Raw genomic sequence first — 17,360 nt, 5'->3', positions numbered from 1 at the left:
CTTTAAATGAGCTAAAATTTTCATCATACAATAGACTTAAACTGGGTAGAACTTAGCTTTTAAAATCTCGAAAGCCCAATTACAACATGAGATTGTCTTCTTAATGTCAAGATCATTTGCTTATTAAATAGATGTATTAAAACAACAAAAGTTGTAAAAAGAAAAGTAGTTTTACACGCCAGTTGTTTAATTTGATGGGTAAATTTAGTTTATAAAGTAACTTCAATAGCCTCATGTAGAGAACCTGAGGGATGTGAGGTACAATTGATCATATATGTTTTCAATCTACATAAGGAGATAATTATCTTTGAAAATACATTTGTATGAATCCAATTGTCTAGTTACACATTAGGCTGGATCCATGCCATTTCCCTCCATGAAAACAACTGGTCATTTCAGTAGATAAATCAATGGAACTATTTGTTTTATATCTTATAGAATATATTTATTTTGCAAGTCTTTCTTTGATAGTTCAAATAGTTTGTTGATATCACTATATCATAACTTTTATGAGACATCCTAAATTCTTTAAGACCAACCAAAGACTGATATGGAAAGAACTTTATTACAAGATGAATGAAATTAGTTACATGCCATTTCAAATAAAATTGTATATATTATTTTAGAGAAAAACAATTAGTGATATAGAATAAAATTAGCATTGCATCAGATCTAGGTATTTCCTAATAAAACTAAATTTCTCATGAAATTTTGTACTTATTTAAAGAGCTATTTGGTGGCTCAGTTACAGTTAACCATTTTCTGTTGGATTTTTAGTACACATAATTACAGATGAGGAAATTTGATATGATATGTCCAATTCTTTATAGTAATAATGTCTATAACTATTGTTTCTCAGTAAAAAGAAATCACTTTTGGAAATTTGTTTTGTTTGGATGAAATATTTAATTGTTGACAACAAAGTCCTGGACATGAAATTGAATATTCTTTTCTTATTACAAATTGAAACTCTATCAGTGACTAAAGAAGACAGAACAGGGGCTTCTGGGTACCTCAGTCAGTTAAACATCCAACTCTTGATTTTGGCTGAGGTCATGATCTCAGGGTCCTGAGATCAAGCCTTGCCTCAGGCTTTATGTTCAGCAGGGAGTCTGCCTAAGATTCTCTCCCTCTGCCCCTCCCCTTGCCAAAAAGAAAACAGATCTCTTCTGTAATTTACAATTCTAATAAAGGGTAAAGTTAATAATGAGTCTGAAGAAATCTAACAGTGATCATATATGTAAGAAATTGTTTACTAGTTCTGCAATATTCAGCCATCCACCATAGCAATAAGGGTATCAAACAAAATATCTCTCTTACAAAAGTTAATTTGAACATTGACATAATTAATTACCACATTTACATAATTAATTACCTCTTTGAAATTATTAAATTGTTAAAAAACAATTCTTTATTGGCACTCTACTTATGGCTGATTGTCCTGAATTCAAAGGGGGAACAAATTTAGTGCAAATGAAGAAAATATAATTTAAAACAAGAAACTACTTTCTTCCTTTTTCAAAACGACCACCAACTATGAAACTTTTTTTTTTCATCTTTAGTTAAAAGTAAAGAAATGGATAATTAATTAATGTCTGTAGTTTTAGGAAGGGGAAAGGGAACATGTTGACAGGTTAAGTATAAGAAGTGTGTTTTTTCATTTCACAGTGGCAGGCTTTAATCTAAGTAAGTAGATAAAGGAATCAATTCCAAGGAGACTCTTCTGGAGTCCACACATTAGAAGAAAATGCTGGCTTTTTTATATCAGTTGGTATTCTGGTAATTAAGTAATAAGACTATGCCCTGCTGTTTATATAGCAGCTCAAAAATGGTGTCTATTTAATTGTCAGGTTATTCATTATCACTTGTATATGGATGGTATGACTGAGAAGGCTGGAGAATCTAAACTCATTGCTCTAATAGGAAATACTTCCCATATCACTGTCATTTGATTGCTACCACCTGAGAGAAGACAATTAAAGTAAATTGGGGACATTTTCCTGAGCTGTAAAAACTGACAAGATGTGCTGTTAAGCCTTTGAAATGGAACTTGACACTTGATCAGCAATTTTGCTGATGAGGGAGGGGAAAGTAACAATCACCAATATGAAATAAAAAGCTCCATGTTTGAAGACTTGGAGATTTTTGTTCTCTCTTGAGAGTAAGAGGAAGATGAAGATAGAACCGTAGAAATTTATTTATTACAAAATAAATTCAAATCCTTGTTTCTTATTTCTGAAATAACAAAAACAAAATAACAGAAACAAAAACAAAAAGACCCCAACCCCAGAATGAACAGAAGGGAAAATAGGGAAGTGTTTAGAAGTGGTAAACAGAAAACATAGTATTTTCAATAACCAGAATCAAAACAAGTCAACTGGTGGTAATAAATAATAAAGAGAATTTTCACAGCCCTTTTTCCTCTGGGAATGTGCATAAAACTTTGTATTTTGTAACTGAGAATCTCTGTTAAAGTACATGAAATATTGTTTAGAAATCACATTCTTTCCACAGAATTGTTGCTGCTCTATCACTAAGGAGGACTTTGTAAGGGCACATAAAAGAAATTGTTTTTCCTAGTTTTCATTGTGATATGAGGCAAGATATTTACATGGATCCTGATATAAATTTTGAAAAACTAAGAAAATTTCTTAAAAGGGAGAGAGAAAATACTAAGCTTTTGCCTGATTCTACATGATCTAATTATTTAAAAAGATACTCATTTAACATTTACAATTTGCTGGATCTCAGAATACAAATTATGAGAAATGACCACTTTCCTTGTTTAGAACTAAAAGAATTCCTCACAGACTGTGAAATAACAGATTGAGAAGAAGATGGTAAAATATAGGATGAATGAATTTAAAATATGGGAATAGATGGGGACAAGATTATTGCTTTTGACTGAACCAAATAAGAACTTGATGTAAGTTTTAGATAAAATGGGAAAATTCCAAATACATTGTAATGTCCTGACTAATGGTAATATTATAGTTTACGAAAAATAAATACTTTGTTAATGTAAATATTTCCTGTTGTGTGTACTTCATGGTTTCAAAACCATTGTTTCTAATATGGTAATTTATTTCTGCTTAGCAGGCATTGCTGTATAACCTTGAACATCACAGTGGACTAGGGGGCTTTACCTCAAGTCTTCTTCCCAGTCTTCCTCAACCTAGTATCATTTCTTTTCTTCTAAAACAAAACAAAACAAAAAAACAAAAACAAAAAACAAAAACAAACAAACAAACAAACAAAAACCTAAATCTTTTGACTTAAAGTAGAAGCAAATGTTTAAAGGTTTTGTTTTTCCAGAAAGTCTCCAAAGGGAACATGCAGAAGTATCCAGAGTATATTTTAAAAAGGATGAAGACAGAAGCTCCAAACCCTAAATTCAAAGCTAAAAGTTATCTGTGGCACCCTCTCTGTTTCTCTCCCTATTCATCTCCATGAGTGGATGGGCAGATGGATGGGTAGATAGATAGATAGCAAATATCTCTCTATATACACACATACGTATATTCATTCTAAAGGACTGTAATTCAATACACAGTAGGAGCAAAATCTGAGAATGAGAATAATGGAACTTGAAAAAATCCAGAAAATTATTTTTAGTGTGATTAGTAGTAAATATTCAAAATGACAAAGAATCCAACAAATACAAATAAAACCAAAAAAAAAAACTAAGCAACATTTGCCATACTTAAGCAAACAGTAATAACATTCAAGGAAAAAGTAGGGTTAAAAGAGTCAAGATATTAAGATATCTATGAAATTAAGAAAAATATATGTATATCAACATACATAAGAATGCATATGCCTATATATTTATATATACAAACAATTACATGCAGATATATGTGTGTGTATTTTATCTGAGAATATTCTTTTTATATTTTACTTTACATAATTCTGTTTGTATTAAAATCTCAAAAATTTTAGTGAATTTGTTCTGTACTTTATGCATGTGCTTATGTATTTTACTTTTGTATAGGCTGATGATGCAGTTAACGCTGGCAATTTTAGACCATTTTGTCATCCTTAAAATGTGTGTGTGTGTGTGTGTGTGTGTGTGTGTGTGTGCAGGTAAGGAAAGAGAGAGATACAGGTACAAGAATGAATGTCACTGAAATAATCTTTGAAATCTAAGAAAAATGATGAATCAGGGTGATAGATTTCTAGATGACCAGGATTCTGTGTTCAGTGGCACAATATGATGGTCATTTTCCTATGATATCACAACTTGTTTTTGTGTATGCTTATTTTTTAAACACACACACACATATTTATTTATTTATTTATTTATTTATTTATTTATTTATTTAGATAAATTTTTCCAAGCCCGTTTAGGTTCACAGCAAAATTGACAGGAAAGTTCAGAGATTTCCTATGTACATCATCACACATGGCACATCTTCCTTTATCAGCATCCTCCACCAGAGTGGTACATTTGTCATAGTGGATAGACCTACACTGACACAGCATGATTACCCCACATCCATAGTTTACATTTTGATTCATTCTTGATGTTCATTATGCGGGTTTAGATAAGCACGTATTGGCATGTATCCATCTTTATGGTATCATACAGAGTATTTTCATTGCCCTGTTAATCCTCTGAGCTCTGCCTATTCATCCCACCTGACAGCCAGGGTTTTTTCTTTTATTGCCTTCATAGTTTTACCTTTTCTAGAATATCATATGGTTGGAACTATGTATTATATAGCCTTTTCAGATTGGCTTCTTTCTGTTAGTAATATGCATTTAAGATTCCTTCATGTGTATTTATTTATTTTTGGTCTGATAGCAGCTTTTTTTTTTTTTTTTTTTTTTTTTTTTTTTTAGTACTGAATAATATTTCATTGTCTGGATGTACCATAGTTCACATAGTTCATCTATTCACCAACTATGGGATATCTTGGTTGCTTCCAAGTTGGGGCAATATGAATAAAGCTACTATAAATGTCCATGTGCATGTTTTTCTATAGACATAAGTCTTCAACATTAAATTTTCAACTCCTTTTGGTAAATACCAAGGAGTATGATCGCTGGATTTTGTGGTAAGAATATGTTTAGTTTTTTAAGAAACCACTCAACTATCTTCTAAAGTGGCTATGCCATTTTTCATCTTCACCAGTGGTGAATCAGAGCCCTGTTGCTCCACTTTCTTACTGGCATTTGGTGCTGTCAATGTTTCAGATTTTGGCTATTTTAATACACCTGTAGGGCTAACCTGTTGTTTTTAAATCTTTGATTTAAAACAAATGATACTCATTTATCATAATGGAATAATTTTCATATGCTTTGAGCCATCTGGATATCTTCTTTGGTGAAGTGGTCTCTAGGTCACTTGCCCATTTTTTAAATCAGGTTGTTTGTTTTCTTATTGTTGAGTTTTAAGAATTCTTTGTATATTTTGGTAATAGTCCTTATCAGGTTGTGTCTTTTGTAAATATTTTCTCCTAGTCTGTGGCTTATCTTATCATTCTCTTGATATTATCTTTTGCAGAGCATAACTTTTCATTTTAATGAAGTCCAGCTTAACAGTTATTTCTTTCATGGATCATGTCTTTGATGTTGTATTTATACTTATGGTCATCTAGATTTTCTCCTCTATTATAATCTTCTAGAAGTTTTATATTTTTGTATTTTGCATTTAGATATGTGATCCATTTTGAGTTAATTTCTGTGCATATTTACTTATTATTACTTTTCTTATTTTCCTTCATTCTAGCTTCCTTCTGTGATCATTGTTCTTCTGCATAATCAAACTCTGCCCCGAATAACCTTAATACAAGCCTGAAGGTAATGAATTCTCCCCAGTTTTCCTTTATATTTTATTTTATTTTATTTATTTTATTTTATTTTATTATTTTATCTTATTTTATTTTATTTTATTTTATCTTATCTTATCTTCTTATTTTTACTTTCCTTCTCTTTCATTTTCTGTCTAAAATATCTTTATTTTGCCTTCTTTCTCCATAGACGTTCTTGTTAGATATAGAATTCTCGATAAGCAGGGTTTTGTTTTGTTTCATTCTTCAGAATTTTGAAGATTAGCATTCCATTTTTTTCTTTTGGCTTTTTTCTTTTCTACTGATAAGTCAATTTTAGTCTAGGTTTCAGTACTTTGAAGATACCCAATCATTTGTCCCTGGCTGCTTTTAAGATTTTGATTAATTTCAAGTTAATTTTTGTGAATGGTGTATTATATGTGTCTATTTTTTTTTTCCTCATATGGTTGGTCAGTTATTCAACAACCATTTGTTGATTAAGTATATTTTTCCATCAAAGCATAGGCCAAAAATATAGGTGAAGGCTATCTGTCAAAAATTCACAGAAATCTATTTTACTTATATTCTTTCCTTTCCAAACACAAATTTGTATAAGGACACGTAAAAGGAGACTTAATAAAAATTTGAACCTAAGTAGATTAACATTTGTCCAGGTACAGATAACAAAGCCATTGCAAATTGGCTAATGACAGGGAATTTATTTGCTTATGTAACTGAAAGATGTGTGGATTGTATTTTCAGGTAAGAATAAATTCAGGACCTCAGTGGATGTCACTAGGCTCTTTGCATAGCTCTCTTCCTTTTTTCTTCTATAATTATCCAATTTTCAGAGACGTTCTCTCAATAGTCCAATAAGGTGACTGACTTACTGCTTTGAAACTTTTCCTCATCAATTCAAGTTAGAATTTTGAGAATGAATTTGATAGGCCCAATTGAAGCCATTTGCTACTTTAAAGGGTATGCAGGGCAGTGGCTGGCCGAAGCCACAGTTCATATGCCTGCTACCTTGATGTTGGGGTTTATTCAGCCATATCTAAATTATGTGGGCTGACAGTGGGGGAAGGATGCCCTGAAAGAGATTTGTAATAATGTTACAGATTTTTGGAAATGGATCGAGAAAAAAAAGGATAAACAATAAACTGAACGATATGTTGATGAATACATCTGTGTGGAATAAGCATACGCAAATGTTTAGCAGAAAATGAAAGAATGAAAAATTAGCTGTATTGCCAGCATTATTTTTATCAGGCCACATTGCTCTCATTTTACTGAAATGACTTTAAAATTCATAGATTTGTTTTTTCCATCCTGAATAAACCTGAGTAAACTTGTCTTTTGAGGAAACCCAAGATTCATTAGAGGCTTTGGGAATACCCAGCTTCTAGTTGTGACTAGTATTGTAGTTTGCTCTCCTCATTTAAAGATTTCATGCAATCTTACTCTCCTATTCAGCCCCATTCTTTTCAGAATTTTTTTTTTTTAAAGCAATTTTTCTCTTTCTCTAAATGATCAGATTCTAACACCACTTTATACTGGTTTGGAACTTGTCTTTATTAGTATTGATTTTTATGACAGAATGTTCTTAGAAAGAAGAAACTTTTTGGTTTAATATGCAGCAGTCCGTGTTCTACAAAAGAATGCTTTGACATGTTGCTGAATATACTTAAAAAGCCAAAATAATGCTGTAGATGACTGAAAATTTAAATGTGCTGTGTTGATCATGGTTTGCTCCATTCCATATGATTGTGCAGCTTTTGGATCCTCACATACAAACGGATGGTGATATTTCTATGTACTCAAGCCACTCCCTTTGCCATACCCAAGATAATTCTGGTTTATGTAGCATTCTGAGAGTATTCAGAATGGCATTACAATGTTTTACCTATTGAATAAGTAAATAGAAAGTTGAATTCAGTATCACAAGATAAATGATTTGTTTACAAAATTTGGTACATTGACTAATATTAGTAACAAATTCCTTAACCCATATTTCACAACCTTGTAATAATAACCACTATTGTCTGGTGTGACCATTGCATACCCAATTTTGCTTTAATAGAGTTGTTATCCACATCTCTCTGCTGAAATTGTTAAAAGATTGTAAGTAACTAAAGGGAAACCAAGGTGGTTTTATGAAAAAATTCTCTGGGCTAACATGTCACTCATGGAATAACAACCTGGAGTGGATGACAGTTCTCACACCAGCTGCTTGACATCTGAACAGCTGCCAATGCCCTAGGAAATGTCACACCATCAGATATAGGCTCTGAGTGTGTGAGTAGCAAAAATGTATCTGGTAGAGGCCAGCACCCCAGGCCATGACTAACACCCCAGGCCCCATCATCCCATAAGCTTGAAGCCTGGGTTCAAGCTGTCAGTTTAATAAATGAATAGCCTCTTTGTTTTGATCAGCATTGTCAAGGCTTATTTCAAAAAAGGACTCTGATTCCTCTCACAGTCTAGCTCAGCCAAAGTCAATTGGTACAATTTCAAGGTGAATTTATTCATTCTTTATAAACTTCTGTGCACGAATATATCAAGACAGTTGAATAAATTGAAATAAATAGACTTGGAGTTACATATTCTCCCAGTAATTGAAATAGTTTCCCCCCAATATATTTATAGTAATAATTCTACCTTTATGAAACCTAGTCTAGCTACAGAAAGGAAAGCACAGAATTACCATTTTGATAACATATTTGGAAAATGCAATTGGGGCTAATATGTTGATAAGGGCACCTGAAAGTTGTCCTTGCCTTTAACCATTCCATGTTAAACTTTGAGTAAAGCACCAGCTTTACCACTTGATAAGGATGCCTGATTAGCTTGCATTGATGTGCAAATATTTACCTTGAATTTGGTAATTTCTAAATAAAAATGCTGAACAGTAGCTCTTACTGTCTGTTTTACAGTATTTTGAATTTGAGTTGCACATATGCAGAACTAAACATACACATTGAACTAAAAAACAGTATCAGTGTTGAAGTCCATCTGAAATGAGCAAATTTAGTTAATTTGATGGATAAATTATTTTAGCATGAATCACTCAGAGATCATCTTTGCATTTTTTAACATGCAATAGTTTTGACTTGCAGCATTGAGGTTCACATTTTTTTCTCTTTATTTTGCCAAAAGGCAGATGCTGGATTATAATCAGAAAGCGTTACTGTAACAGAAAGTTCTTCTGATTATAGCAGAAAAACCTACCTAACTTTATCTGAACGTGATGGAGGGAGAATTAACCTCACACACTTACAGCATGCTGTTCTTAAAAGAATTTTCAAAGTAAAAAATATCTTATCTGGAAAGTTTGGTTCCTTTTAAAACCATCAGTAAGCCTTGGGAAATGCTGCAGTCTGAGGTTGGGGAAGGAAAATGCTTTGACTTGATAATGAAGGACACCTGGGAGTGATTGGCATTTACTAACAGAAAAGTCAAATAATTGAGGCATAATGGTAAGAAGAGGTTTAGGGAAGAATTTAGTCCATTGCTAATCTTTTGAAAACTTGAAGTGATATCTGTGTTGTTTTCCCCCCTCTGACAAGCAATCTATAAAAGTGATCAAACTGATCAACTGAGAATGCTATTTTCATTCCTTTATCTCTTTTTATCTCGTTGTTTGTAAAGCAAATTGAAGCTCCCTCCCCTAGCCATCACTGTGCTTATAAACTCTGATGTGTGACCCAGGGGCAAATAAGCATTTCTTAGCTACTGTCTGGAACATTATTATTTTATAAAACATAAACAATAAACGTGTGAGTTACAGTCAGACTGAGGAGATATATGGCTTAAATAATATATATTTCAAAAGAATCTTTTTGCCACTGGCTCATTTAAAAAGTATATATAGCCAAGTTGTTATCAGGAGTCTTCTTTCATGGTCCTTCCAGAATAACCCAAATAAATGAGCTGAAAATCTGAGCTCCGGACATGTACATACTCATAACACATTACCAAAGTAGCACCTTTATTGATAGTGAACAGACATATCTATTTTAGAGTCTGAGTCCACCTTAAACAGAGGCAACCTGGCGATTTTGGAGGAACGGCTGTCCTGCTTTGAATATACAGGCTCTCCTGTTGGTTTAAACTACATGTCAATCATTAATACTTTAGAAGGGGAAATGCTACTCAGAAAGATATGACTGTTAAACTCTTACAAACTAATTGAGAATATGGGAATGACACTCACCTTCCATTTGCAGAGTTTGATTTGTATCTGAACACAAATGGCCCCTTGAATAAAGAGTTTAATACCTCAGGAGTCCATGTCTGAAAAGAATATGGAAGTTCCTCACTGCCCATGCTTCTTGCCTTCCCTTATCTTAATAATAAGCAGTTATTCTTTTCAAGGAATTTTTTCAGAGCGTTTTCCCATATAAAGATTAAATTATTTTCCTTTCCAGACAAAAGACCTTAAGTAAATTTTGTCCTGATGCTAATAGTTATCCAATTTCTTTGTAATCTCGTGGAAGCACGTTCTCATTATTTACAACTCCACAAAGAGCATCTGGGATAACAATTTGCAATTTTTTAATATATATATAAAGGGCTAGAGAGTAAATATTTTAGGCTTTGTGATCTCTGTTGCAACTATTCAACTCTGGTGTTGGTAGTATGACAGCAGTTATAGACAATATGTAAATGAATGAGCATGGTTGTGTTCCAGTATAACTTTATGTACAGAATAGATGATGGGCCATATTTGACTTCTGAACTATAGTCAGCCAAAGCCTGCTCCAGAATAAGAGACATCTAAATAATGAGACCCGATTGTTCTAATTCACATCAGTACATTAATATAAGGTATTGTTTTCACTCCTTCGAGTCGGGGTAATTCTTATTTATTTTATTTTATTTATTTTATTTTATTTTATTTTATTTTATATTTATTTTTTTGAGTAGGGATAATTCTTGATGAAGATATGTACCAATTATGGTCTTCAGCCTCACATTAATCTGATCAATCTCTTCTTATAATTGCACAAAAAATAGCAGTTATATGTTAGAACTCAGTATTTACTTTCTTGTCATAATATAATAAATAATAAATTATTTACATTTGTGATGTGTTTTATAAGAAGAAAACTAGGGTACTGATAATGAAAATAATGTTGGTAGGGATTCTACTTTATACTGAGTGGTTTAGGAGCCTCATTCATCTTGTTCTCTATCAGGAATATATATATCACAGAGTGGGGCCCTGCCTGGGCATAAATTCATGGTCAAGAATAGACTAGTACATTTGAATATTCTTAAAAGATAATGTATTTTCTGAATAGGTACATGTGACAAATTACAAAAGGCACAAAAATATATCATAAAAATAAATTTTCTTTCCCACATACCCCCAGCTGTGCAGTTTTTCCCCTAGATGCTATACTATTACCATTTTTTAATTCATTATATGAATGAATTTAAGTTCTAGAGAATACAATTTGAAAAAGATACACCAATTGCCTGCCTTTATTATATATTCATATATCAGCAAATGCAAGCTCACTAGTACTTTTATTGGTCAATGGATATTTTATATATTTCTAATGGTTTACCATTATACAGACCTCTAGTGAAAGTAACTCATAGATAAAACTTTGTGTGAGATATCTGTTAGGTAGCAATATTCCATGAGTCTGTTACTTTTCCACATATCTTGTGAACAAGGGCACTAACTACTATTTTATTTTGGACTAACTCATCAAGGAGGTTTATGGCAAGCGACCATAGAATGTTGTGCCCAAGATTGCGAAACCAAGAAACCACCAAGGAGCCGACACCGATGCAAGCGCACAAGGGTTTATTAGCAAGCTCGAGCTTGGGTCCAGGTATACCCGACAGAGCGGAGCAGGGACTTGGACCCTAAAATGGGTTACAGCTGGGTTTTTTATGGGCTGGTCTAGGGGATTTTCAGAAGGGGTGGAGAAATTTCTCAAGTTCTATTTACATTCTGATATGGGGCTTTCAAGGGCATTGAGCTCTGTTCTCATTCTAATATGGGACTTTCTACCATGGGCGTGGGCTCTGTTGTCTTTCTGATATGGGATTCTCTGCCCAGGACATTCTGCAGTTTTTCCTGTAAAGTTCAGCTCTTATTCACAGAGGCCTAAGATGGCTGTACTTGTGCTAATGCTAAACTTGAGGTGGAATGGCCTTGATTTTTCTCACCTCCACAGGAAGAGCTAGATGGTGTCTCCCTGTGGAAAGAAAGCAGATTTAGTAGTCAGCATAAAAAATTCAGATTCCTAAACTCCTGGTTCCTCAGCTGTTACGCAAACTCTTAGGCATGCAGCATCCCCCAGGTCCCACCCCTGTTATCTTTGTGGGATATGAAAGGACAAAGGGAAAACATATAGATAGCTCAGGCCTCTTGCTATCTCATGAGTGATAAAGTTCTTCATTTTCTGGCTCAGGAGTCTCCAATATTCTTTCACACCAATATCCATGAAACTGTGGCAGGTTAATTGTTGTCTCAAACAATTAAAGTAGGGGAAAATCTTAGACCTTCATAGTTCATTATAATCTGTAAGATAAAATCCTAGAATTGGAATTGTGGGGCCAAAGATTATGTGGATTCTAAGTACATTTTAATAATTATATTAACATCAACATTCATGAGAGTGCCTGATTCTCTTTCTCTAATCTCACTAACAAATTGTTACCCATTTTTTGATATTTGCCTGTTTGCAAAGTGAAAATACCGTCTTAGTGTATTTTTAATTTTAATTTTAATTTTAATATCTTAGTGTATTTGTATTTCACAATGAGCAAGCCTAAATATTAATCCAACTACTTATAGCTGTTTATATATACTTTTCTGTGGAATTGTCTATTTTATTTTCCTGTTTTTTTTCCCCAATTATTTAGAGCTCTAATTAATTAGAAGTAGGCTATTGTGTATCACGCTTGTTAAACATATTTCCCTCTAATTTTCATTTATCTTCTTAAGACTTTTTTTATGAGTGGGAATTTTAAAATATTTTAAGTAAACAAGTTTATCAGTATTCTTCTTAGGGCTGCTGGATTTATGAAATAGTAAGTCTTTCTTATTCAAAGATTTTGTAAAAATCAAGTTTTGCTGCTCTTCATACTTCTCTGATATGTATTTTTGTGTATTTAAATTTTGATTCATCCACAGAGGATTTTCAAACAAGGATTAAGATACAGATCAATCTTATTTCTTTTTCTGGATTAGGATATTTTTGAAACAATGACTGCCATGTTAGAAATCTTAATTGAGATTGGAACAACAGAAAAAAAAAGGAATTTCCTCAAGAATAACTTAATCACACACTTGAGATAAACTATTAGCTGGATTTACTAAACCGTTAAATTAAACATTTCAACTAATTACCAACATACTGTTGAATTGTAAGCTTTGCTTTGGCCACGAGGCCTTCTTCACAGAGGGAGGAGATGGGAACATATTTTCTAGTGAGGTCATTTCTCAGAACTGGTGTTTTGATCATCTTCCCCCCCTCCCCCGCCTTCCTTTCCCCTTTTCTCCCTACTTCTCTTCCTCTCTTCTTTCCTTTCATGAATCTGACCAATCTCCCTCAAAGATCAATTATTACTATTTATTACAGTGATATGTATATCTTATGAACTTCCCTTTTTTCAATCTCTGAGATTCATCTTTCCCTCTTCAGTATTTCATTATCTTCTGTTGTACCTTGTATTTTTCTTTATTGTGATTTTTACAGATGTCTACATTATTTATAGCCCTTTACTACTGCTGCTTTTCAGAAAACCTGTATCCTCTTCTGCTTCTGGGCTTTTCTTACACTCCTGATTCATTACCTAAATAAATATTTATTTCTATAAAACTTGCTGGGTTATTTCCTCAGAAAAAGGACTACAAGTATTCTTAAGCTTTATCCTCTTTGTTATATGGGGTAACTTTATTATTGTTTGTTTTTAATATTTGTAACTCAACTGCTCAACCATGAACAGTCAATATTTATTTTGTAAACAAGAAGACTATGAAATCTTTGGCTAAAAGGGAACTGTTTTTATATTTTTTGTAAGCAATTTTCTTTTTTCATTTATCTCCACATCATATTATCTAATTAAGTAATTTACATATATTTATCTAGATTATGATTACTTTTTAAATTTAAATTCAATTGATTAACATATAGTATATTATTAGTTTCAGAGATAGAGTTCAGTGATTCATTATTTGTATGTAACACCTAGTGCTGATTATATCACATGCCCTCCTTAATGCCCATCACTGAGTTATCCCATCCAGCTACCTTCCCCCCTCAGCAACCCTCAGTTTGTTTCCTACGATTAAGAGTCTCTTAGTTTGTCTCCTTCTCTGATTTCATCTTATTTTTCCCTCCCTTCCTCTATGCTCCTCTGTTTTGTTTTTTAAATTCTGTATAAATTATGATTCCTTTTATTTTTCCATTTTTCAGAAAAGCAATGTAACCTTAACTCTAGATATTATTACTCTGGCACTTTTCCATTATTCTGCTCACTAATTTCTGGGCTATGTCTCTATAATAGTGCTTTTATTAATAACTTTAACTTACACACTGTTCGAATGTGTAGCCTTTATTTCAAGACAGATATGCATTTTCTATTTCCTTATCAGCAATCTAATGACCCTATTCCTCATATACTTGATTCATCTGCTCAGGTCACATAAGCCCTTGCCCCTCATCACCATTGGCTCTGGTGATAATTAATCAAAATACAAATTTTCATTTTGTTAAAGCTTCTCTCTGCATTTCCTTTCAGTTGGTCCATTTCATGTAAATCTATATGAATAATGAAGAAAGAAAAATAAATGAGTAGTGAGGATATGTGCTAAGTCCAGCTCTGTCAAGTGACTAAATAGGCTTCATGAAATTGGACTGTCACCAACAGAAAAACAACTGTTTGACCAGATCTGTCATTTTGAACTCTGTAATCTAGAACCCCAGAGTTTACCATCAGGGTCCCCTGACCAGGTGTGCAAGCTGTATGAGTATACAAGAGCATCACTATACATCACAGGTATTATTAATACTGACAAAATATTGGTAGAAGATAATATTATACTTAATAGTATCATTGTATTTATAATATTTCATTTTATCTTTTTTTAAAAAGGCATGTTACACAAATTTCCAGCTGGTTGTTTTGAGGAAAAATGTATTTTTCAAGTAAGCACAAAGGCTCCATACAATGCTTATTTTGGACGGCAGTAAGACTAGTGATCCTTGCACATCCTTATCAAAGTTCATTCTTGTATACCATGCAGATGTTCTCAGCACCACATCAGTATGTCAAGTCTATATCCTTGGTGAAGCCTCTGGGAGTAGGAAAGGCAAGTGGAGCCCACATTCCAAAGACTGGGAGGGGGTAAGAAGCATCTGAGTGCCCACATGGAGCTCACAGGTCAACTAGCAGTGACATCTTTTTGATGACCTTCCTGAACAATGACTTATTTATTTATTTATTTATTTATTTATTTATTTATTTATTTATAATTTCCCCTCACTGGAATGGTGCCTGGCATATGAGGTTGAAGAAATATGTACTCCTTCCAGTATCTTTCTTGCCATAGAAGACCTAACTTTTTTTTTTTTTTAAGACCTAACTTTTCATAGCTAGTTTCCAGTTGTTTATTTGACTCTGTCTTATGTCCTGTACACTATTTCCTTTGTTCAAGTGGTGGGAAGATGCACCTACAATGAGCTTGTGGCTGATTGTGGTGATTTTCCTGAGTCAGTCTTAATTCTGGGGTTTGGGGATGGCACGTAGGGATAAAGTTTACTGACCCTGTGTCTAAGCTGTTGAATTTATTGGCATTGGCATAGATAGTAATTCTATTCCCTTATTCCTTGAATATCTGTGGAATCTGTGGTGATGCCATTCTTCTTATTGCTGATACTGCTAATTAGGGTCATTTCCCTTTTTTCTTTGATTACTCTGGCTAGAGGTTTATTCATTTTGTTGATCTTTTGAAAGAACTAGCTTTTAGTTTCATTGATTTTTCTATATGCTTTCCTGATTTCAATTTTATTGTTTTCTCCTTTAATCTTCATTAATTTCTTTTGGGAGAGGTAATTTTTCTTCTTTTTCTAGCTTCTTAAGTTTGAAATCAGTGTAATTTATTTGGACCTGTCTTTTTCCTACCTCAAGTGGTTAGTCATATCAGTTTCCCTCTAAGAACTATTTGTAGCTACATTCCATGTATTTTAATATGCTGTGCTTTTATTTTCATTGAATTCAAATTATTTTCTAATTTCTCTTTTGATTTCTTCTTTGATGCAAATGGAAGTATGTTATTTAGTTTTGATATATTTGGGGATTATCCAAATATCTCTTTTATTATTGATTTCTTTTATATATATATATATATATTTTTATATTATTGATTTTTATTTAAATTCTGTAGTGGTCAGTGAACATACTTTCTCTTACTCAAATCAGTGTCTCAATTAAGAGGTTTTCCACTTTCTCTGGAAAGCACAGCCACTCCTCCCAACCTGTGAGATCTCCAGAGTTCTCTCTATACATAATTCCTATACTCTGCCTTGTAAACTCTAGCTGCCTTAATCTCCCCAAACTCTCAGCTCCATCTCTCGTAGTATGTAGACAAAATTAGAACAGAATATCATTGAACAACTCCAGTGTTTCAACCATCAGGTCATGGCCTGAGAACTCCAAGTATTATAAGATGGTACAATTGTATGGCTAAGTACTTTTGATCTTTGGCCCTCGGGGATTACTGTACTATGTTTCCTGCTATCAAGTATTTTGAGAATAATCTTAAAATGTATTTCTATTTCCTTATCAGCAATCTAATGACCCTATTCCTCATATACTTGATTTATCTGCTCGGGTCACATAAGCCCTTGCCCCTCATCACCATTGGCTATGGTGATAATTAATCAAAATATAAATTTCACTTTGTTAAAGCTTCTCTCTGCACTTCCTTTCAGTTCGTCCATTTCATGTAAATCTATATGAATAATGAAGAAAGGAAAATAAATGAGTAGTGAGGATATGTGCTATTCTCAAAATACTTGAGAATAATCTTAAAATACATTTTGTCTAATGTTTTTGTTTCAGGTTGAGAGTAAGTCCAGTTCCTGTTACTCCATCTTAACTGAAAAACCTCAAAACATTTTTAAATTTACAGACATGGAAAATGTGCCATCTTTAACTATGTATGTCACTCTGACCCTGACATAATCAGTGTTAGTCTTATCTAAAGATAAGACTTAGATACTAGGAAAGACTCATATGTCTCCTTTGCATGAATCCAGTTTCTTATCCATTTTATTTAGACTTTTCCATCCATTTATATAAACCTAATTCCTTAGGGTTTACGTCATCCCCTATATCTTTTGTGAAACTCCTATCAATAATTATGTGTTAAAATAATATGCTATTTTGTTTATGAAATTGTAGTAGATGTCTACAGAAGTTTCTACTTCACCACTTTTCTTCTCAAAAGTCATCTCTATAATTTATAAGGGTGTGACTGTTTTTACACCATCTCCTCCCACTGTCTATATCTGATTGAACCAAAAGTATTTGACTTAAAAGCAACAACATGAATTATAT

The 17,360-nt window shown here is 32.9% G+C and overlaps 1 protein-coding gene across 10 annotated transcripts in view; it reads left to right on the top strand.

The window, feature by feature from the left end:
* Positions 1-17,360, top strand: part of LOC144312683 (uncharacterized) — a 2,041,845-nt gene that overhangs the window by 470,144 nt on the left and 1,554,341 nt on the right. For 7 of the 10 annotated variants that reach the window (XR_013378226.1, XR_013378224.1, XR_013378221.1 and 4 more), the window contains one exon: positions 5,735-5,805. The exons of 1 other annotated variant lie outside the window; for it this stretch is intronic. Coding sequence is in view for 2 of the 9 variants with exons in the window: in XM_077895607.1 (XP_077751733.1) it covers positions 5,735-5,803 (69 nt within the window). In the remaining 7 variants the exon portion in view is untranslated. Of the gene's footprint in view, positions 1-5,734; positions 5,806-14,894; positions 14,986-17,360 lie in introns of those variants that run through there. 2 more of the 10 variants (XR_013378227.1, XM_077895608.1) reach the window with 1 other exon arrangement.

The sequence above is a fragment of the Canis aureus genome, chromosome 4 (assembly GCF_053574225.1).
Source record: "Canis aureus isolate CA01 chromosome 4, VMU_Caureus_v.1.0, whole genome shotgun sequence".
NCBI lineage: Eukaryota > Metazoa > Chordata > Mammalia > Carnivora > Canidae > Canis > Canis aureus.
This window is presented reverse-complemented; position numbering and strand designations above follow the sequence as displayed.